This window comes from Sparus aurata, chromosome 24 (genome assembly GCF_900880675.1).
Source record: "Sparus aurata chromosome 24, fSpaAur1.1, whole genome shotgun sequence".
Taxonomy (NCBI): Eukaryota; Metazoa; Chordata; class Actinopteri; order Spariformes; family Sparidae; genus Sparus; species Sparus aurata.
Window position 1 is genome coordinate 9,947,709 of NC_044210.1, and position 19,232 is coordinate 9,966,940.

The 19,232-nt window shown below is 43.1% G+C and overlaps 3 protein-coding genes across 8 annotated transcripts in view; all 3 read right to left on the reverse strand.

Moving 5' to 3' along the window:
• Nucleotides 1-1,260: 1,260 nt before the first annotated feature.
• Nucleotides 1,261-5,198, reverse strand: LOC115576837 (2-oxoglutarate receptor 1-like). The gene is made up of 2 exons (XM_030409417.1): nucleotides 5,094-5,198; nucleotides 1,261-3,808 (listed from the first exon to the last, which is right to left on the reverse strand). The coding sequence occupies exon 2, from the start codon at nucleotides 3,797-3,799 to the stop codon at nucleotides 2,792-2,794; it is 1,008 nt and encodes a 335-aa protein (XP_030265277.1). The 5' UTR covers nucleotides 3,800-3,808; nucleotides 5,094-5,198; the 3' UTR covers nucleotides 1,261-2,791.
• A 1,608-nt stretch (nucleotides 5,199-6,806) lies between these two features.
• Nucleotides 6,807-12,449, reverse strand: LOC115576514 (kelch-like protein 41b). The gene is made up of 6 exons (XM_030409049.1): nucleotides 11,234-12,449; nucleotides 9,686-9,843; nucleotides 9,186-9,293; nucleotides 8,357-8,542; nucleotides 7,344-7,490; nucleotides 6,807-7,246 (listed from the first exon to the last, which is right to left on the reverse strand). The coding sequence occupies exons 1-6, from the start codon at nucleotides 12,338-12,340 to the stop codon at nucleotides 7,135-7,137; spliced, it is 1,818 nt and encodes a 605-aa protein (XP_030264909.1). The 5' UTR covers nucleotides 12,341-12,449; the 3' UTR covers nucleotides 6,807-7,134.
• A 3,635-nt stretch (nucleotides 12,450-16,084) lies between these two features.
• Nucleotides 16,085-19,232, reverse strand: part of LOC115577311 (collagen alpha-1(XXVIII) chain-like) — a 35,973-nt gene continuing 32,825 nt past the window's right edge. For all 6 annotated transcript variants that reach the window (XM_030410316.1, XM_030410317.1, XM_030410318.1 and 3 more), the window contains 3 exons: nucleotides 18,986-19,202; nucleotides 17,285-17,479; nucleotides 16,085-17,100 (listed from right to left, as the gene is read on the reverse strand). In XM_030410316.1, coding sequence (XP_030266176.1) covers nucleotides 17,093-17,100; nucleotides 17,285-17,479; nucleotides 18,986-19,202 — 420 coding nt within the window. In that variant the 3' untranslated portion in view covers nucleotides 16,085-17,092. The remainder of the gene's footprint in view (nucleotides 17,101-17,284; nucleotides 17,480-18,985; nucleotides 19,203-19,232) is intronic.

Consider the following 19,232-nt stretch of genomic DNA (forward strand, 5'->3'; position numbering starts at 1 on the left):
AGGCCTCTCTTTTCTTTCTTTTTTTCCCTCTCAAGGAGGCGAGCTGCGGGCCTGAAAGACAGGCTGTCAGAGCCAGTTTCAGCGCTCTTACATCACAAAGAGAGAACATTGGTATTTCCACCATTAGCTCATTGATCACAGGCTCTTTCGCTTCCAAATTGATCATTTAAAGTTCAATTGACCGTGACGCTGGCGCAGCAGAAAATAGAAGGAACCCAGCGGCTCGCCGAACGCTTTCTCCCTGCATAATCTGACAAGCATACAGTGCTCGGCTAGACTGACGTTCCATTTACACTCGGGCAGGAAAACAATCTATCTCAGCACGTTTCCTGCGGACAGCAGGCCTCTGAGATGTTAGGTGCAGGAATGATTGCTTTATATTAATATCCTGTGACTGTAATAAGCACTTTCTGAACGCTCCACGCTGCCGTTTCTTTTTTTTCTTTTTTTTGTTCCTGAGAAGAAAAATGAGGATGAGGAGATCAGTCAGGAGGCAGAAAAGGAAATGGCGATGTCCACAGACAGAAATAGCCTCTCCATCCCCAGCTGCTGTCTCTATTCTACTTGCAGCGTATGTAGCACAGAAAGATTCGAATTACATTAATCTTTGATAATGACGCTGGATTTGACTTCAGATTTAAAATGTTACATCAGTTCCGTATCATAAGAGTCTTAATTGTGACTTCAGCCGTTTCAGCATGGAAATGTACTGCGGCAGAAAAACATGTGGTATCCAGGATGAAGCAGTTTTCAGCCGGTGATAGACAAATAATGTAACAGCTTCCTTTATCTACGGAGGATGTCTCACTGTTGACAGGGAGAATTTGTTCCGGGAGGTTAGATGAAGATAAACGGACGCTCAACGTTTCTTTGTCCTCAGTAGAGAAACATTTTTGTACATTTCGTGTTTTTATAGCGATGAGCTCTGATCCAAACCCTTTCGCCTTTTTTGTTTTGTTTTTTGTTGTTGTTGTCTGCTCTATTCAGCTTTCAAAATTGAGGAATGTGCTGCCCGTCTTGTTAGCTCACAGTGCATCTGCACAGAGAACCCTGCGAGCCGAGTGCCGGGATACAACCTGAGAGTCTTTCACAGATGAGTAGCTGCGGGAGGTGTTGTCGGGCTGTAAAATCATTATATCACACTGGTGAGGAGACAAATGCAGCAAACCGCGATGATGGAAGTGCAACAACAGCGCTCAATAACAGATAAGAAATTAAGATAGAGTAACCTCTTTGACTAAAAACACTTTTCTGTTTGGGTTGGATCAAAGATTTTAGTTTATTATTCACCACTCCATCATAAATATAAAGTCACAGATACAGAATTACGATAATTAACAGAACAATCCAAATGACACCTTTATATCATTTCTGAAGCAGACAAAATAAGGTGAAGCTAATACTAGGCTAAAGTGAGCCAGCTAGCTGCAATTTTCAACAAGTCTCAACCACTCAGTGTTAAGTTTCGCTTGCCAATAATGAAGAAAAGTGGAAGTGCACTAAATTACAACTATCGTAGTTACATCTGAAATACTTGTTAAAGCATCGAACATCTTTCAAGTTCACACACAATGTGAAGCTAATGCTAAAATGAGCAAGCTAGCAACAACCGAGTCTGAACCACATTAAATTTAGCTTGCCAATGACAGGTTTATCAAATATAAAGCGGTATATTAGAATTAAAACTATAGTAGTTTCATTTGAAAGGCTTTTTAAAGCATTGAACATCTTTTAAGTTCACAGTTACGACAGGCGAGCTACTCGCAGGTGTAATACAGCCAACATATAAAATATAGGTATAATTTATAATACATAACGTAAATTAACTCAAGATCCGGCAAAGGAAGAAATTACAGCTATGCTAGCTACTCTGTGAGGCTGTACTTAAGGACAGCAGGTCAATTAGCTAAATGCTAATGTCAGACTGCTATCTTAAATCACTGCAGTTTCATTCATTGTAACAACATATTTAAAGCAAAAAACTGTTTTAAGTTAACTTGGTGTAATATAGATATAAAGGTGCAATATACATATAGTGGTTTAAGTTTTTATCATTGTCGTCATCAATAAAAAAGAGCTACAGATGCTAGCAACTCTGTGACGCTGTACTCAGACACAGCAGGGCCTCCAGCTAGATGCTAATGTCTGCATGCTAACATGCTCAAAATGACAAAGGCAAACTTGCTAATGTGGAGCCGATTCAATAGATTATCGTCAACTTAATTTAGTGTGTGAGCATGTCAAGTATGCACATTTGTATTAAAAACTAAATACCACAGATGGGCTGTCATGTTTTATATATATTATATAGCCTGACGATATAAACCGTCATTTTTACTTCATGCATTATGAGGGGATCGACATATTATTACAGTACTTCCTGAGAAGGAGGGGATATGTGCGCACCACCGTATCTCAGTATAATCAGCCAGCTTGTGGTAAAAAGGTTTCAGAAACACCAACGTTTACAGGAAAAAGGAAATCAAGTTCAAGGACTACAAATTGAAACCTTAACTAGGGCTGAATTATTGGCTGCAAACAAGAGTCCTTGACACTGTTTGTCAGGTAAATGAGCTCATGTGTTTTCCAGATCGACCAGGAAATGGTGTGGACAAAGGTCTGACTTAACATGCACTTCTTACAGATTAAACTTGATGTAAATTTGCATTTCAGGTGTTGGCACACAGTTTCTGCAAGACAAACCAAAAGTGTGTCTTGCAGTCACGCAGCTTTCCTGACATCATAACCGAGTAAGTTTGCAAATTAAACTCTGGTGCTGGACGGTCATCAGTCATGCAGCAGGCGTCTCGCTTCCTTCCTTGGTGACGATGGCCAGGTGGAGCAGTGACCTGGCCTTGGTCAGCCAGCATTTCCGGTAAAAGGTGTTGCGGAAGGCCCTCCTGAACTTATCACCGGAAAGAGTGTACAGAGCCAGGTTAAAAAATGTGTTGAGACCAGCCAGAGGCCTGGAGATGATATAGGCCGCGTGCACGATGCGCTCCACCATGCACGACGTGATATGCTTCCGTCGAGTTTCTACCCGCAACACACGCAAGATGTGATATGGCAGGAAGCACACCACGAACACCACCAGGATCAGCACGGTCACGCGTCGTGCTCGCATCCGACACGGACTGGTTGTGGAGGGCCCCTTAGCTAATTGCTTCACTATCCCTATGTAACACATGGAGACCACCACAAGCGGGAGTAGAAATCCGAGTGCGGTGAGCACCCAGCCGTACCACCGCATGTCATCCATGGCTATGGTGCTAGCAAAGTCCAAGCAGTAAGTCTTGTTGTCGCGCTCATCCAAGGATATCATCGTAAACATCGGGGCGATTTCTGTAGCCGTGATGATCCAGACAGCTGAGCATGCGATCACACCCCAAAACTTACGCTGCACCTGTGCTGCCAGCCATGGCTTGGACACGACCACGTAGCGGAAAATCGCGAGACACGTCAGGAAGAGGATGCTCCCATACAGGTTGAAATGAAACCCAAAGCGCACGAAGCGGCACATGAAGTCGCCGAGCGTCCACGAATCCCCGTTGCTATAGTAGTAGACGAGGAAGGGCATGCTGAGGACGTAGAGGAGGTCGGTCAGCGCCAGGTTCACCATGATGATGCTGCTGCTCTTCCAGGGACGCAGCTTCATCAGGTAAATGCCAATGGAGGTTACGTTGCCCACCAGGCCCACGATGAAGATGATGCCGTAGGACACTGGCAGGTAATAGCGTTTCATCAGGCGGTCCACGTTGGTGCAGTTGTGATCTTCTCCGTGGTAGAGGATGCTAGCCATGGCTGAGCCCTGTTGAGTGTGAAAAGCAATTTTACAAACCACATTTAAGAATAAAACGTTGGATCATGTCCTAATTAGTGGGATTTCAAACGGTCCAAAGAGTTTATATCACTCAATACACTGACTTCTTGGTAAAACAACATGTTCGATAACTCAGTAGTTAAGGTGAGACAGCTAAGCCTTAGCATTCACCCACTTCCTAGCCAACGCTACTGATATGCATCGAAAGGCTCAAATTAATTAAACTTAAATATCAACGCACATGGACACATTAATGGTGAAACACTGGACGCTATAAAACTGTAATGTTTGCTAGGAAGCAGGTGGATGCTTCCGTTAGCGAGTGGGTTATCAAAAAAAAAAAAAAATAACTTGTGTCAAAACCCTAACCCTTATTTAATGCTTCTAAAAAAAAAAATGTTTAATCAAGTTTTATTGTCACTAAGCGGATCTAATTCCGATATTTACCCTCCTCCGTGCTCCGTTTTGGTCTCCACCAACCACAACTATCGCTTGAAACACCTGCCAAGTCGCCTACACCCAAAAATTAAAGCTGCTGGCACGAAAACAAAACAATGAGCAGTAAAGTCTGTTGAGCCGAGGGTAACTCCTGGGTCAACCGGTTATTCTCCGTGGGCTTATCAGTGTGAGTCACTCTTTTTACATAACAATTATTGATTCATTCAGCTTCAGTGGATCCAAATTTGCTTAACAAATGGATGCTTTGAGCTGGAGGAAAAGTCTATTCCTGTGAATTCCTTTAATTCCCCCTATTAATAAAAGCAGTATATGCTGTCGGGCGAGCTAAAAATAAGCTAAGGGCAAATCATCGTTTCCGTTTCCCTGAGCTGTCATATCAATGTCTTCGGCAATTACTGCTCGAGGACGGACGGAGACGAGGGAGCGCGCAGAGTGAACCCAGAGGCGGGCAGACGATGACAGAACACAAACAATCAGGCGAACTCAGCGGGAAAGAAGCAAACAAACTCTTCTTCACTCCTCTCAGCAGTCTGGTTTCTGAGTGCCCCTCAGGATGTGACAGCGCCTATAGCATCCCGCTTTATGGCAGCTTCCTGTAACGCAGTCAGAGCAATCTGCTCTCGTTATGGATGTGATGAGACGCACAAGGTGTCATTTACATATTGTTTTACACTAAGACTTCTAAAAGGCAGAAACTTGTACTCATTAAAATGATTATATTTGGAGTTACAAACTATCACAAAAGCTCATTTCATCTAGTTGAGTGTTAGAATCCCTCATAAAGTTAGTTTGAAAAAGAGACTTTTCCACTTACTTAGTGACAGTGTCCTCATCAGCGCTCACTCCAAGCGTTCAGAGACTCATCTCTCGTTTTCACATCCATTCCTCTGCCACTCCTCCTCCTCCTCCTCCTCCTCCTCCCACTCTCTCTTCTTTCCTTCCAGTCCTCACCCGGGGGGGAACTCCAGCATATTTGAGTTTGAAAGCCCACTTGTTGTGTGCTTCACCTTCAGCCATGTGCACTAACTTCCTGGTGTCATGCTTGAGCTGATAAAGCTCAAGGGTCGATGTATTTACACGGATCAGGTTTCAGGTGAATTTCCCCCCCGAGAGGAAGACGAGGCAAGTCAGGCGACGCGCTGATTGCTTTTGGCGATAAATGAAACTATCCAGTGTCGCTTTTTGTTTTAACTCAGGAGTTTTTTCTATTGAGGTCTTTGTTACTCCTTCAAACAGGCATGCGATTACCTCATTGTGACACTGCCGAGCTAAATTTGGCGCAGACACAGACCTCGGTTTCTGATTAAAGTAATCAGGCCGTTTAGAAGAATGTGGAAATTAACACTTAAGGAACACTGTCATCTGTGTAAGTGCTGTTTTTTTTCTCCCCAGACCTCATACCTGCGATTCACTTCCACACCATGAAAGTGTGAGAAGCATGCGAATCAAGACTCGAGAAGTACCTTTTACTGATAAATCGTCAATTATTAACACCAAAGCTGGTGAGCATGTTGTGCAAGATATCAGCGCCGACATGCTTCAGTGATAAACATCCGTTCGTCATTTTAAAACACCGGGGTTGTAAGCTGCTCCGTGGTGTGGTGGCACGACAACAGGATCTGGATCTTCAGCTGGATGGCAGAAACTGATTTTCAAATATCCAGATTTGTCGGCACCTCTGAAAAACAACAGCACAGTGGAGCTAAATCCACTTCTAAATCCCAAAAGTTAAAAACTGTGATCTTCCTCAGCTCGTGCTGCTTCTTCCTCCAGGAGCTCCGGGCTCGGCCCGCCGGCCGTCTCCTGCCGAGCTTTCAACTCTCCGTCGGTGCTTGTAGTTGAACCAATTGATCAGCCTCTTCCTGCAGCCTCACTTCACTTGATATTTCAGCCACACCAGAGTGCTACAACTTCTCTCAGTGCTTTCGAGAGCGCTGGTACATTTTTCCCTTTGAATATTTAGCCTTGGTAGTTTCACACTTCTTTATATCAAGAATGTGTCTTGGCATCAACCATCGCGGCTTCATCTTCAGTCCCACACGGCAGTAGAAATGATACCTCATCATTTGAGGTAATGTTTCCTGCTCCTACTTCACCCCAAGCATTAACTTCAAGTGTAAATGAGTGTAATGACATGTCTTCTATTTCATTTATAGCTGCTGTGCAAAAGGTGCAAACCATTCAAATTATTGATTCAGAAGCAGCGTAAAATCCCCTGCTTCCATTATCGTGGTGCACCGCGGCTCCCCCCCACGCATGTTTGTCGTTTCCATATCCTGACCTCAGCAGCCCCTCGGTCGTGTTGACACAGTTGAGAATGTGTGGCGTGTGTTTGAAGATCATTACGCCGTGTTTAAAATGTCAAGACTTCACCCGCTATTAACCCAGTTCCACTTCCGTGTTTACCTGAGAGCACAAAGACGCCACAAATATACATCTTTGCTCGCCCCCCTCGGCGGCCCTGCGATCTCTGTAATGTCACTTCTCTGTAGATCACACAAGAAGAATCACAAACGGTAAAAGCGGCAGAAGTTTACAAAGGTTTATTTTACAAAAGAAGAGCTAGAAATGATGTAAACAGCTTTTAAAGATCAATCTAAATTGTGGCTTCTTTTTCTTTTTCTTTTTTAAGCACGGCGGGGATGGTGCGGTCTTTGAAGAGGCGGCAGAACAGAGTGTTTATAGTATAGATAAAAATCGTCTGAGTTCAGAGAAAAAATTAATGTCAAAGATCAACTCGACACACAGAAAACCGAGTGCAGAGGATGAGACGCCTCGGAGGCAGCTCGCCGAGGCGGGGGGGGGGGGGTTAAGAAAGAAAGAAAGAAAGAAAGAAAGAAAGAGAGTGGTTCTGTCTACAGTTTGGGCATCCTGGCAGCGTTGAGGCGCATGGACACACAGGACGAGCCGGCAGCATAGCGCATCTCCCTCAGCATCCCGCTCCACTGCTTCTTATCATCCTCGAACCTAACGAGACCAAGAGGAGAGTCAGATCCCGGAACAAACACAACGGCGCCCCGGCGAGAACGCGTAAATCTGGGCCCCGTAATTTGAGAGGACTTACTGCCAGACGTCGGTGACCTCTGTGGGAGCCACCTCCTTGCTCTCCATCTGAACCATGGCGAAGCCGCCCACGGCGTACAGGCAGCCGCCGTTGCTCAACAAGTTGACAGAGCTCCTCTCCTGAGGAAACTCTGTGAAGGGCTCCCACCTGAGGAGACAGAGCATTAGGAGAAGGTCAAACGTAAGATGGAGTACTCATTATGTGACTTTTGTGCCTCAGAACTTGTGTCAAATTTAAGTTCTCTTTGGTGGCTGTATACAATATATACAGGTAATTTGAAATAATATATTACTTTTTGGAATTGCATAATGTTCAATTGTTGCAAGCTCAACAATTGCAATCAATTTAGCCAGTTAGCTTCTGTTAGCTAGAGCAACAAAGACAAAGTAATTCCTCATCAGATGCTGGTGCTGTAAATAAACAGTGTACAGTATGACTAACCTCTCCTTTTAATAATGAATATAGCTGCACATGCTACCTACCTGTCCAGGTAACTAGCTAGCTAGGTGGATTACTAGCCTACTCATCATGAAGCTAGGTGCTAAAAGCAGCAGTTAGCTGGTTGATTCAGATCAACAGCAGACTTTTCATTCTAAAATGTCTTTTCAAAGAATGAAGCATCATTTATCCGTCAAGATAAAAAGAGAGCTAGCCAACAGGAACTTTGCTAGCAAGCTAACAGACAGCTAGCTTAAAAATACTTGCTAGCTCATTTAGCGAGCAGCAAAAAATAACAAAACAAAAAGAGTTGAAAACAAGACTGATTAAACAACATTTTATCATGATGTGCTGAGTTTTTATACTTTCTCTTTTTCACAATAGTTTAATTATACATTTTTGGACAATTTATTCATGTTTATTTCACAATATCTTTTTTTTTTTTTTACTTTGAACCGTCAAGGTCTCTGAGATGAATGATGTTTAAATGAAGAAAGAAGAAAGAGTGTTTTGGCTGGTTGTTTAACACTATTCGCCAACTGAAAGGTCAAAAACATGTCGAATCAGAATCGTACTTGTTCGATGCGAAGTCATAGGCTTCACACGAGGCGGTGAGGCCTTCCTCATTGACTCCACCGACCACCAGGATCTTGCCGTTGTGCACGATGGCTCCGAACATGGACCTGGGCGTCTTCATGGCCGCCAGCTCCCTCCACTCCGACTGCTTGTGGTTGTACGCAAACATCTTGTTGAGGGCTTTACTGCGGAGGGAAAAGATGCAACCGTTACACAAAGCCACCCTTTCCCCCCCGACATGAAACAAGAATCACTAAAGACATAAACACTTCTGAGTTTGAATTTCTTCTCCAAACTTACATAGTGCTCCTTTAAGGGTGTCTTTCCTCTGTTCTCCATAATTAACATATACATATTTTTTGTTGCTTCCATTTTCATTTATCTCGATTCGGTTCTTCAGCTCAGTGGATCCTCTCTTTGTCTCGCAGCTCTAATTAATTTCCTGTTGTTAATTGCATTGTGTGTCCTTCTGAAAAACTCAGATGAAGGCTTTCACACTCTCTTTTTTTTTTTTCTTCCCGAGGCTGAGATTCAGCGCAGGAGGAGCACCTGTTTCCTCGTGATTAGCGCAGACAGCGTTCCACAGACGGCTAGAAAAAACACTCACACGGTTGATAAGCTTATTATTAGATACTAGAATTAAATCTCCATGAGAGATGTGCAGGTCTGTTTCTCTACGTTACTGTAACATATCAGACGGCGCAGGACTGGAGCAGCCTGTGACGTGCCGTGCAGCCCTGCAGTCTGCCAGGATGATAGACCACAAGCAGCTGCAGCCCACAGTGTAAGGTCACACACACACACACACACACACCCTCATTTACTCACTTGTCATCCGTCTTTCCTCCGATGCTGTAGACCAGTCCTTTGTGGGAGACGACAGCGTGGCCGTGGATCTTCAGAGGGAGCTTCTTGGTCTCGCTCCACTTCATCTTGCTGGAGAATTAACATTGGAAAGTTTCAATTATGGGAATTAATAACGGCTATTTTGTTCCCCCTGAATTTGCCGGTGCTTATTTGTTCCGTGTGTGATTTCCCATGTGGCGCAGGCCGAATCGGACTGTGCTGGCGATGGGCAAAAAAAAAAAATAAGTTGCATCCTGACTATAAATCCAAGAAAAAGAACTCCATAATTATTGACGAAAACAGCCAGAGGCAATTAAGAAGGTGAGAATGCACCAAAACATGATTAATTATTATGAAACGCCACATATTTCTGTTATCAATTTCTAAAGGAGGAACCTCCGTTTGCACAAAAGGTGAGAGACGGATGAGGAATCTAAGGAAATGGGGTGGGAGGGGGGTGACAAGCGAATAATAGCACTAACTCCACGTCGTAGCACATCACGGTGTCCAGCGACTCGTTGGTCTGGAGGTCCTTTCCAGCCACGGCGAACAGCAGGTTCTCGCTCTCGCCGATGTTGAAGAGGCATCTCGGGGAAGGCATGGGCGGCATGGCAACCCAGTCGGACGTGAGTGGATCCAACTGTGAAGGAAAGAAATACGAGTGTACATTAAAGCGCTCAGCATCCATTAGCGGCGTGTTTTTATCTCCTCATGAAGAGCGGTACAGTATGGCATCCACTTATTGATCACGCTGTAAAATAGAGGTATTTAAAGCCTGCATGACTTCCTTCAGCGTCTGTGTCGTTTAAGCCTGATGGGCAACATGGGAAACATAACCCGCCGATTGATCGCAGAAGGATTCAGAAAAACCTGCAGTCATTCTTGTGGTTGTAAAACCTGAAAAAATCACTTTGAGCCTCTGTTCAATGTTTCTCTGATTTATTTGTGGTTTGAGTTTTTGAGAGAGGAACTGAAATGAAGTACGCAAAGTGGATACTTCCTGAAGACGGTTTGCACGCTAACGCAAGCTAAGTGTAGCCTGTTCGCAGAGAATGTTTGAGATACAACCAACACTGTCTTTTTAAAAATAGTTTGTTTGTTGGGAAATATGCTTTGTTGTTTTCTTGCCGAGAGTTAGATGAGAAGATTGATACCAGCTATCAGGCGGTTAGCTAGCTTTCGTTATCTGAGATTAGCATCAAGACTGGAGCGGGAGGAAACAGCTAGCGTGGCTCCGTCTAAAGTTAAAACTCCTACTCCCAGCACAACTAAAGGTCACCTAACATGCTATATCTCATTAAATTGTGTTAGTAACTCTGTTTAATACATTAAAAGTGTAAAAACGACACACTCATGCTAGCTTTTTCCACATTAGTCTATTCGTATGTGCTTAGCTAAGCTAGCCGTCTTCTACCTCTGGCGTCATACTTAATAGTTAAATTTGGGTTGCTATCTGTCCCGTATTGCAAAAGAAAAAAACACTATCCATTACTTTATCAATAGAAGTGATTTGACCTGTATTTTAGACTGTATTTTCTAATGTTCGGAATGACATAAGAAATAATAAAATCACAAGAGTTTTACGGGACATAGAAGCAGAGAAGCATTAAATCCTGATTTGCAGAAACGATTGACACCAGGAACTCCAAAATCTTCCAGAGATTAGATGTGTAAGACAGAAGATGAGGTTTTAAGATAGGCTGTACGAAATCAATTGAACAGTTGTGGACATTACTCTGCTAACAGCTGGGCTACACCGTCTTTTATAAGAGGTTTCGGACCGAAGGTGAATTGACATTCATGTCTCAAATACTCATAAAATAAAATGCTGAAATTGCTTCATAGAAATTCACCAGTATGCAGAAAATGTGTCAAGATATGATATCAATGATATCCATCTTCTCATCTGACTCTCAATGAAAGTGAATTAAACTTAAATGCCCTCAATGTCAAAGAATTTCTTTAAATCATTCATTTTTCATGCAGCATTTTCAAAAGAATTCTATGAAATGAGAGAAAAACCAGGATACCAAGTAGACGTAACACTGCAGGGGCACATCTTTGTTTTCCTCATCCACAAACAATCCTCCGATGATGTACAGCTGGTTCCTCTGTGACACCAGGCTGACGTGGTTACGTGGCACCTGCTCCGACATGGCTGCCAGGAAGCACTCGTTTTCACTGACGTCATACGCCACCGCCGCCGTATCATTGATCATCAGGATGAAGTCGCGTGTGTACATGCCGTGTCTGCGGTTGTCATTCAGAAAGCCGGGGAATGGGCTCTCCTCCTCTTCGCCTTCCTCTCCAGCCCCCTCCTTCCCTTCCTCCTTCTTGGGTTTCTCCGGAAGTTTCCCCTTGTAGGCATCCTTGACGACCTGGATCGTCGTCTGGAGTTCCGGGTCAGCCTTGATGAGCTCATCGGTCTCTACTTTGTCTTTGAAGTACTTCTCCGGCAGCAGGCGGAAGCGGATGCAGTTGAAAGCATCCTTAAGGACCTTGACGCGCTCCTTGTCATAGCGGACCCAGGCCATGACCGCCTCGAACACCAGCTCCTCCTTCTCCACGTTCAGCGTGTCTCCACCGATGACGGCGAACAGTTCGTGGGGTGCGAGCTTGAGGAACTCCTCGTCTTTGTAGAGGAACTCGAACCGGTCGGCGATGTAGTTGCGTGCTGCCACAGCGAGCCTGGGACAGTTGAGCACCAGGCCCATCCTGAAAATGGCCATGCAGTTGCTCAGCGACAGCTTCTTCTGAAGGTAGTTGACGCAGACGGTAAAGACGGAAGGGATCTGGAATCTGTTCGCCACGGCAATTATATCCTGAACGTTGTCATCGGTGAGGTCGATCTCGGCTGAGTAGAGGTACTGGACGATCATGTCCAGGATGGAAGGGTTGACGTCGTCCAGCACCACCTCCTTGGTGTTCTCCACCTCCTTCCCGTCCTCTGTGAAGAAGATCTCCCTGAAGTAAGGGCTGCAGGCGGCCATGATCAGCCGATGGCAGGGGAAGCTGCGGTCGCCCACCTTCAGGGTGCAGTCCACAAACTTGTTCTCATTCAGCAGCTCCTTCAGCCCGTCCTGGAGCAGGGTGCTTTGGAACAGGCGCAGCTCTTCCTTGATGGCGTTGGGGTCCATGGCGTGTCAGGAGGGGGAAACGATGGGTGAACAAGGGGGTCTGTGGAGAGAGGAAGGAGACGGTGGCCACAGGTCCTTTTGGCAGTCGGTCCTGGCTAGAAAAGGCAGGGCAGTGAAAAGGTTCCCAGTGTGAAGACCCTGCAACTTAATCCCACCCCACTCTAAATATAGGTGCATCTGGCCCCCTGCCTGCTTCAGCTCCCGTGGAATCTGACTGGGCCGAATCACAGCGCAGCACAGGCCTCAGCTCGAGCAGCTGCTGTCACAGACTGAAAGAAGCAACTGGCTGCGGATCTGCCACCATGATTCAGCTCCCAAAGTGTCATGTGGCCGACTAACAGCGGAGACAATGCTGTCAAAGCCCTCGAATAGCTCGCCTCAGGTCGCACGTATGACTGGAAGGATATTTAGAGCAGTGGCTGTCACACATTAAAAATATTTTCTCTCGGCTATTGAAGAATCACCCCGCCTTCACCTTAACTTTACTGATTTAGCATTACACTCAGTGAGGGAATGTAGCTAAGAAACAAGCCCTTTCTTCTGCTTTATACTTCCACTCCACTACTTCTCAGATCGCCTGATGCATCACAGTCGGACCCAATAATTGATCAGGTTGATGATCAATCAACCTTTAGCATACAGCATATATGCATACAAACATGTCCGTGTCTGTATAATTGTACTTTTCAGTGTACTTTTGATACCTAAGTACATTTTATATCGGATGATTGAAGACTTTTATGGAAATTCAATTCATATGGGTAACTTTCACTTTTACCAAAGTAATATTCAATCACAATAACCCCACTTTTACTCACGTATGACTCTTGGGTACGACTTTGTTCGACTTACTTACGAGTGTATACTTTCTTATTCAGATGCAGTGACTAAGCAAACAAGACAGCATCTATAATTATAATCATAGATAATATAATGAGAGTCACTAGTATAGATAGAACGGCTGCAACAAATTCTTATTTCCATGATCAAGGTCTCTGATTAGTGTTTTTCTTCAATAAAAAGTCCAAATATAAAATAAATAATAAAAGAAAAATACACATTTGTAAACATAACTGTCATATATGACAGAAAAAGCAGAAAATACTCACATTTTAGAGTACGGAAAATGTTGGGTATTTTACATTGAGAAATGAGTCTGTTGATTGTGTTTCAGCTCTAGATCCGACTAAAGTATCTACTAAGAAAATCCATATATGGAAGTCCAGTTACCTCCTTTTATTGCTTTTGTTTATATGCTATTATTTGTGAGTATTTCTCATTTCTGTTGATTGTGTTTGGGCTCTAAATTCTACTAAACCACACTCAAAAAAAGATTGATCTAAAACAGTTACATCAAGTATTTTAATTATGTGTAACTTTTTCATCTAATTTTATTAAATAGGTATAAGTTCATATAAAGGGTTTAATTGAATGCAAGTGTAAGACCAAAAGCCAATATAACCAATTTGTAATGCAGTAAAACACATTATGTTAATAGAAGTTCCCCTTAACAATATTGTATATACAATAATTTGATAAACACACAAGGTTTATGTAGTATTTTGCTTTTATTTACTAATAAAAGCAGATTTACATGCAATTAAAATAACTAAAGCCACTGTTTCAAGCATTATTACATTTGAGTGTATTGAGAGAATCCATAAATGTTAGTTTTCAAGGTTTAATCTCTTTTCTATAATCGTATTCATTCTAACTGTCTTGTATCTCATCTGTTTCTTCTTACTTGATGTAACGATTCCTAACCTCAATTCAGTATCTCATCTCATCACGGTGTGTCAGTATTTAAGTGAGTTTGAAGGACACAAAAATAAGTGCTAAAAATGGCCCAGACAGGTTTTGGGTGCAGCAGCTGTGTGCAGAGAACAGGTGAGAGCCACACATACAATCTGCTCCGTCAACCAGTCAGCATGCTTCTCCTTTTCCCCCTGTGGGGTGTATTATTGTCCAGCTGTTCAGTTGTGTGTGTGTGTGTGTGTGAATGTGTTGGGAGTGTGTGTGTGTGTGTGTGTTTGTGAAGGTGTTGGAGTGTGTTGCTCTGCCGCTCAACTTTTTTTTTCTTAAAACAAAAACACACAAATAGTGAGAAAATAATCACTCGCTGTGTTTCCTAGAAGACAAATGGGGCCAATTTTGCTCGCAGCCGCACGTTTTTAGTAAGAAACGTTAACAGCGGCGATTAAAAATAAGGCCATTACCGACGTGTCGGGATCGATAAAAGGCTTGCATTGTTAAGTCTTACTTCTGCGGCCTGATAAAGTGAAAGGAGCGTGTAGGGAGCTTGGTAACATTTCTCCTGTGGGCAGCACTAAAGATAGATCAGACTACGCCACTTGTCGAGGAGTGTCTAACATGTAATTCAAGCAGAAGGGGGAGAGCAGATTCTGCGTAAGAAAGCTCCGCCGCTTCCCTCAAGCCACGGTAGGTGAAGAAAGAGAAGTCTCTAAAACATGTTCTGCACATATGGGTTCAGTTTTGTGGAGCATTAAGGGAGCGTGGAACGATGACTGGGGTTGACATGATTCAAGCGAGACCGTCCTCAGTTATTTCTTTCAACACTGACTACAGAAAAACTGCAACACCTTCCCATCCAATATCCTGAAATAACATTACATTAATAACAGTATTGAGTTGGTACAGCTCATGTAACCTATAATAAATCAAAAGGCAAAACAGACTGACAGACTTTTAAATGACACAGAAACTGTTGAACCAAGTGTAAACCCTCCATGTTTGGCGTCAAGGCTGTAGCCATCTTGTTTTTTCGAGCCATGTTTGGATGATTGTTGATTGTTTCCGACTGAGAACATGAGGAGCGGTGGCAGCTTGTCAAACACGAGGTCGCCGCGCCTTAAAGCACACACAGCTTTACGTCTATGTCACTCAACACGGGACCATTATTTACAAAATGGACGTTATGGCTTCATGAAGAAGACTTAGAGAGCTAGAGTTTGAGATTAAACCCATTATGAAAATGTTTAATGAGCTAATAAATAAAGTGAGAAGTAGGATTATTTTCTCATAAGCTCACATGCAACCAGACATCTTTTTGAAACCAGTGGGGTTTTATGTAATTAAAGCACTTCTGCATTGGCTTCACCTTACAAACTTGGACGCTCCGACTATATTTTACGCAGTCAATTGTTAAAATTGACATAACATTCGATACGTGATAGAACATTTAATTGTATTCACTTCAGTGTTTTGTGAAAGTTTGGCTAACATGCTAGCTTGTGGAGTCAATCCATGTTTATTTAGCTTCCCAAATTGACATATTGGTTTGAACTATTTGATACGGAAAGATAAAGCCTTGATACACCCTTTAAATGAACATTAGGTTGTCTCTTTTATATGATGATAAATCTCAAAAGAAAGACCACCTTCCCTCAGCTCAGGGTCTAAAATTACACCTGCAAATCGCCAAATTTCAGAATAAAAGTTGCAAATCCCATATTTTCTGTTAATAATTGTCTCTTCATAGTGATGCTTAAGATACATTTGCATCTTTAAAACTTATCACTAATAATTTTTTGTCAAATAATACATGAAGTTATTTTATGACAAGTAACAAAAATACTTCTCGTAGATTTTCTTCCTTTGCAGGACGACCCTGCTTTAGCCTCAATAAAAATAACTTTTGCATTTTCTAATTATTCTGCCCCCCGCTCACGCAAATCATTTCCATACAATCCCTCACCATGAATTTTGCAGCCTCTGCACGTACTGTGTTAGTTTAGATCAGATTTATTAAAAATGTTTGACATCAAACGTTGACAATGTAATAAACATTACAGTATGGATCTATACAGTCAGCACAGCTGGGTAACATAGTGACGTCTGCTCATACAGTATCTTGTTGTGTGCGGTGACATCAGCTTGTGTTACCCAGTAGAGGGCAGTGTGTGTTTATGTGTGTCTGTCCATCAGTGTCATGTTGGGGGATTACTGCTTGAAACAAACGGGGACCGTTAGTGGTGAGAGAGACACAATGTAAACACAAAACATCACATTTTCATCCGGAAAAATAAAAAAAAACACATTCAAATGCATAAAATTATTTCATGAAGTTACAGAGCATCAGACATTTTTATATCAAAACAACACAAACTATTATAATATTTGATCGATATAGATGAGGAGAGGCTTCATTTCTGCTGCGTGTTATTGGCTCCTGTGATTATGCACTAATACACCCTACAGTAGAGAAATGAATAGCCGTGCTGTGTCTTTATGGCGTATTGATTGATTGCGGCGCTTAACGATCTTGACATTGACAAGGCACCGGAGTTATTATTGGTCATGTCGAGTGAACAGTCCATTTTTTCACAAGCTTTGCGGCGCTCACAGGCTGAGCGTGAAAAATAAAATAAAAAATGTAAAAAAGCAATCATTTTCTTGTAGGTGTGGGAACCATCAGGGGACTGGACACACACAGAGAGAGTGGTCATGTGTATTTCCTGAGTAAATGGAGCTAGATGCTGATATAAAAAACAAACAACAACAATAATGGAGGTATCTATCAAAGCTACAGCTCTCTTTCACTGTGATTAGAGGATCATGATTGTACAATAAGTGCTACAGGAGGGGGCACGGAGACAGGAACGGGAATGTAAAGGTGATAAAGAGCATCGGTGCACATGTGTATATGCCTGAGAGACTTTACTGTGAGAAATGGCTGGTATTAGCTGCCCCTCCTTGAAGTATCTACAGCAGATGTTTGGCAGATGCATTCACTCAGCCCCCTGGAAAATAAAAGCACATGAGAACGTCAATACTCCGAAACATTTGGAAGCAATAAAAATGTAACCGCCTCATTTCTTGAGAGGAAATAGCAGGAAGAAATATAAGAAAATGACAGATTTGCTGTTTGACAGATTAGGTGTGAATGACATGAACGGTATTAATGTGGATGATTCATGAGTGTACCTGTTGATCTGCTGATCACGCACGTCCTCTTGCACTCCTCCTCTGTGTCGAAGCGGTTCTTGTTGCCGTTGCAGCCTCCGTACCAGAACTGGGCGCAGGCGTTGGCCTGCTTGTCGTAGTACCAGCGGATGCTGTAGTCCCGACACGAGCCCTGGTCCAGAACCAAGCCGCAGCGAGGGTCCAGAGGAACAGTCTCTGCAGGAAGAGATGTCACATGATGGAAAAAATTAAGGTCAGATTCACAAAAAGCGCCTCGCTGTCTTTCTCCCTATGATGACCCGGCCCCCTAATCCCACCTCAAAGTCCTCTGCTCCGTTCTGAGGCAACATCTGGTTCTTCACAGGAAGTAGCAGATTCTATAAAACCATCCACACTGCATCAAAAATAATTGCTGTCCCTGTTCCTCACCTGTGTGACCTCATTACTGAGCCTGCCAATCACAAAGCACTTAACATAACCCCAGAGCCAGGCTGTCACTGTTCCAGCCTCCTAAACTGGAGTCAGTGCAGATACAGGGACTGCTTTCTGAAGAGAGGCCACGTTCAAATAGGAGAGAGAAAAAGAATAAAACATCTATTACGTCAGTGATTAACAGTCTTCCTAACTGCCCTGACGCAAGGTGGCTAACGTTGGCAATGTTAACATTTGCTTTATTAAGCAATATTAGTAGCTAGGGTTGGCAATGTTAACATTAGCTTGTGTTGGCATGTTAACCTTTGTGGTGTTAGCAAGATTCACCTTTGCCAGCTAGCGTTAACAGCAGCAGTGTTGAGATGTAAATGCCACACACACTGTGTGGCTGACTGTTATCAACAACACCCTTAAGTTAAACCTCTGATAAAATAATCTCTAGTTGTGTCCAAGTGACTTCTAAAGACTCAACAACTGGTTCACACAATTGACACCACAGCTAGGCTAATGACCAACCATATGGAAAATGTATGAGAATCTTAAATGTGCAGAAATAAAATTAAAAACTCCATTAAGTAAATATTAGCCACCTGTCGAAAGCATTCTCAATACAAACGGGGGCAGCGTATCCCTAGAGAAACCGTTAACTGTAGCTGGCATTAGCCCAATTAGCCATGCAGGTAGCTAGTGTTAGCTGGGAAAGTATAGGTGTAAACACAGCCGAGGCTAGCTGGTTGGAATGCTAACTTAAGTAGATATCTCTGCACTACAATACATAGATGTCATAATGACTTAACTGTTATTTATTCACATTTTAGTTTTCTTATGTTACAATTACGACTGACATATTGGACCTTCCATCATTAAAAAATGGTTAACGACTGCGTTCTGACAAATAACAGCAACTACTGTTTCAACTCTATAAATCAAGCTTTCTTTGAAAATAGCCACAACAGTTCATTTTCACAACTTTGTGGACACCCTCGTAAACACTGTAATAAAACACAAACACAGATACTTTATTTTAATGGAACCTGGAGGTGTGACTCATCTCATTTCTGTAGCCTGAGGAGCGTCTGTGTCATTTACAGGAAACGACTTCACTTGTTCATTTTCCTCTGTTGATGGTGTTTCTCTGTAATTACGAGCACTCTGTTTGTTGTGGATGACTGCACTGTTTTGTGAATGGAAATATGGCCCTGTCTTGTCTCTGCATGCACCGGCTAGTAAAGATAATTGAGAACAAAACTCGAATATTAACAGCATAAGAAAAGACTAGACTGTGTGTACCTTTGGGAAGAGTTGGCCTTGGCGCAGGCACATGCTGTATAGATACACCTGAGGTGGATGTGGTTCTATTTGTAGAAGAAGAAGATGAAGACGAGGAGGAGGAGCCCTCTCTGGAAGGAGAGACAGGCTTGACGTCCGGGGTGTGGCGGACAAATGTGTCCCCGCGCTCGGTCGACCAGTTTGTTGTGTCGGTGATCACCTGGTGTCCTCCTCCGCCCTGATGGGGACAAAACCAGCAAATCACATT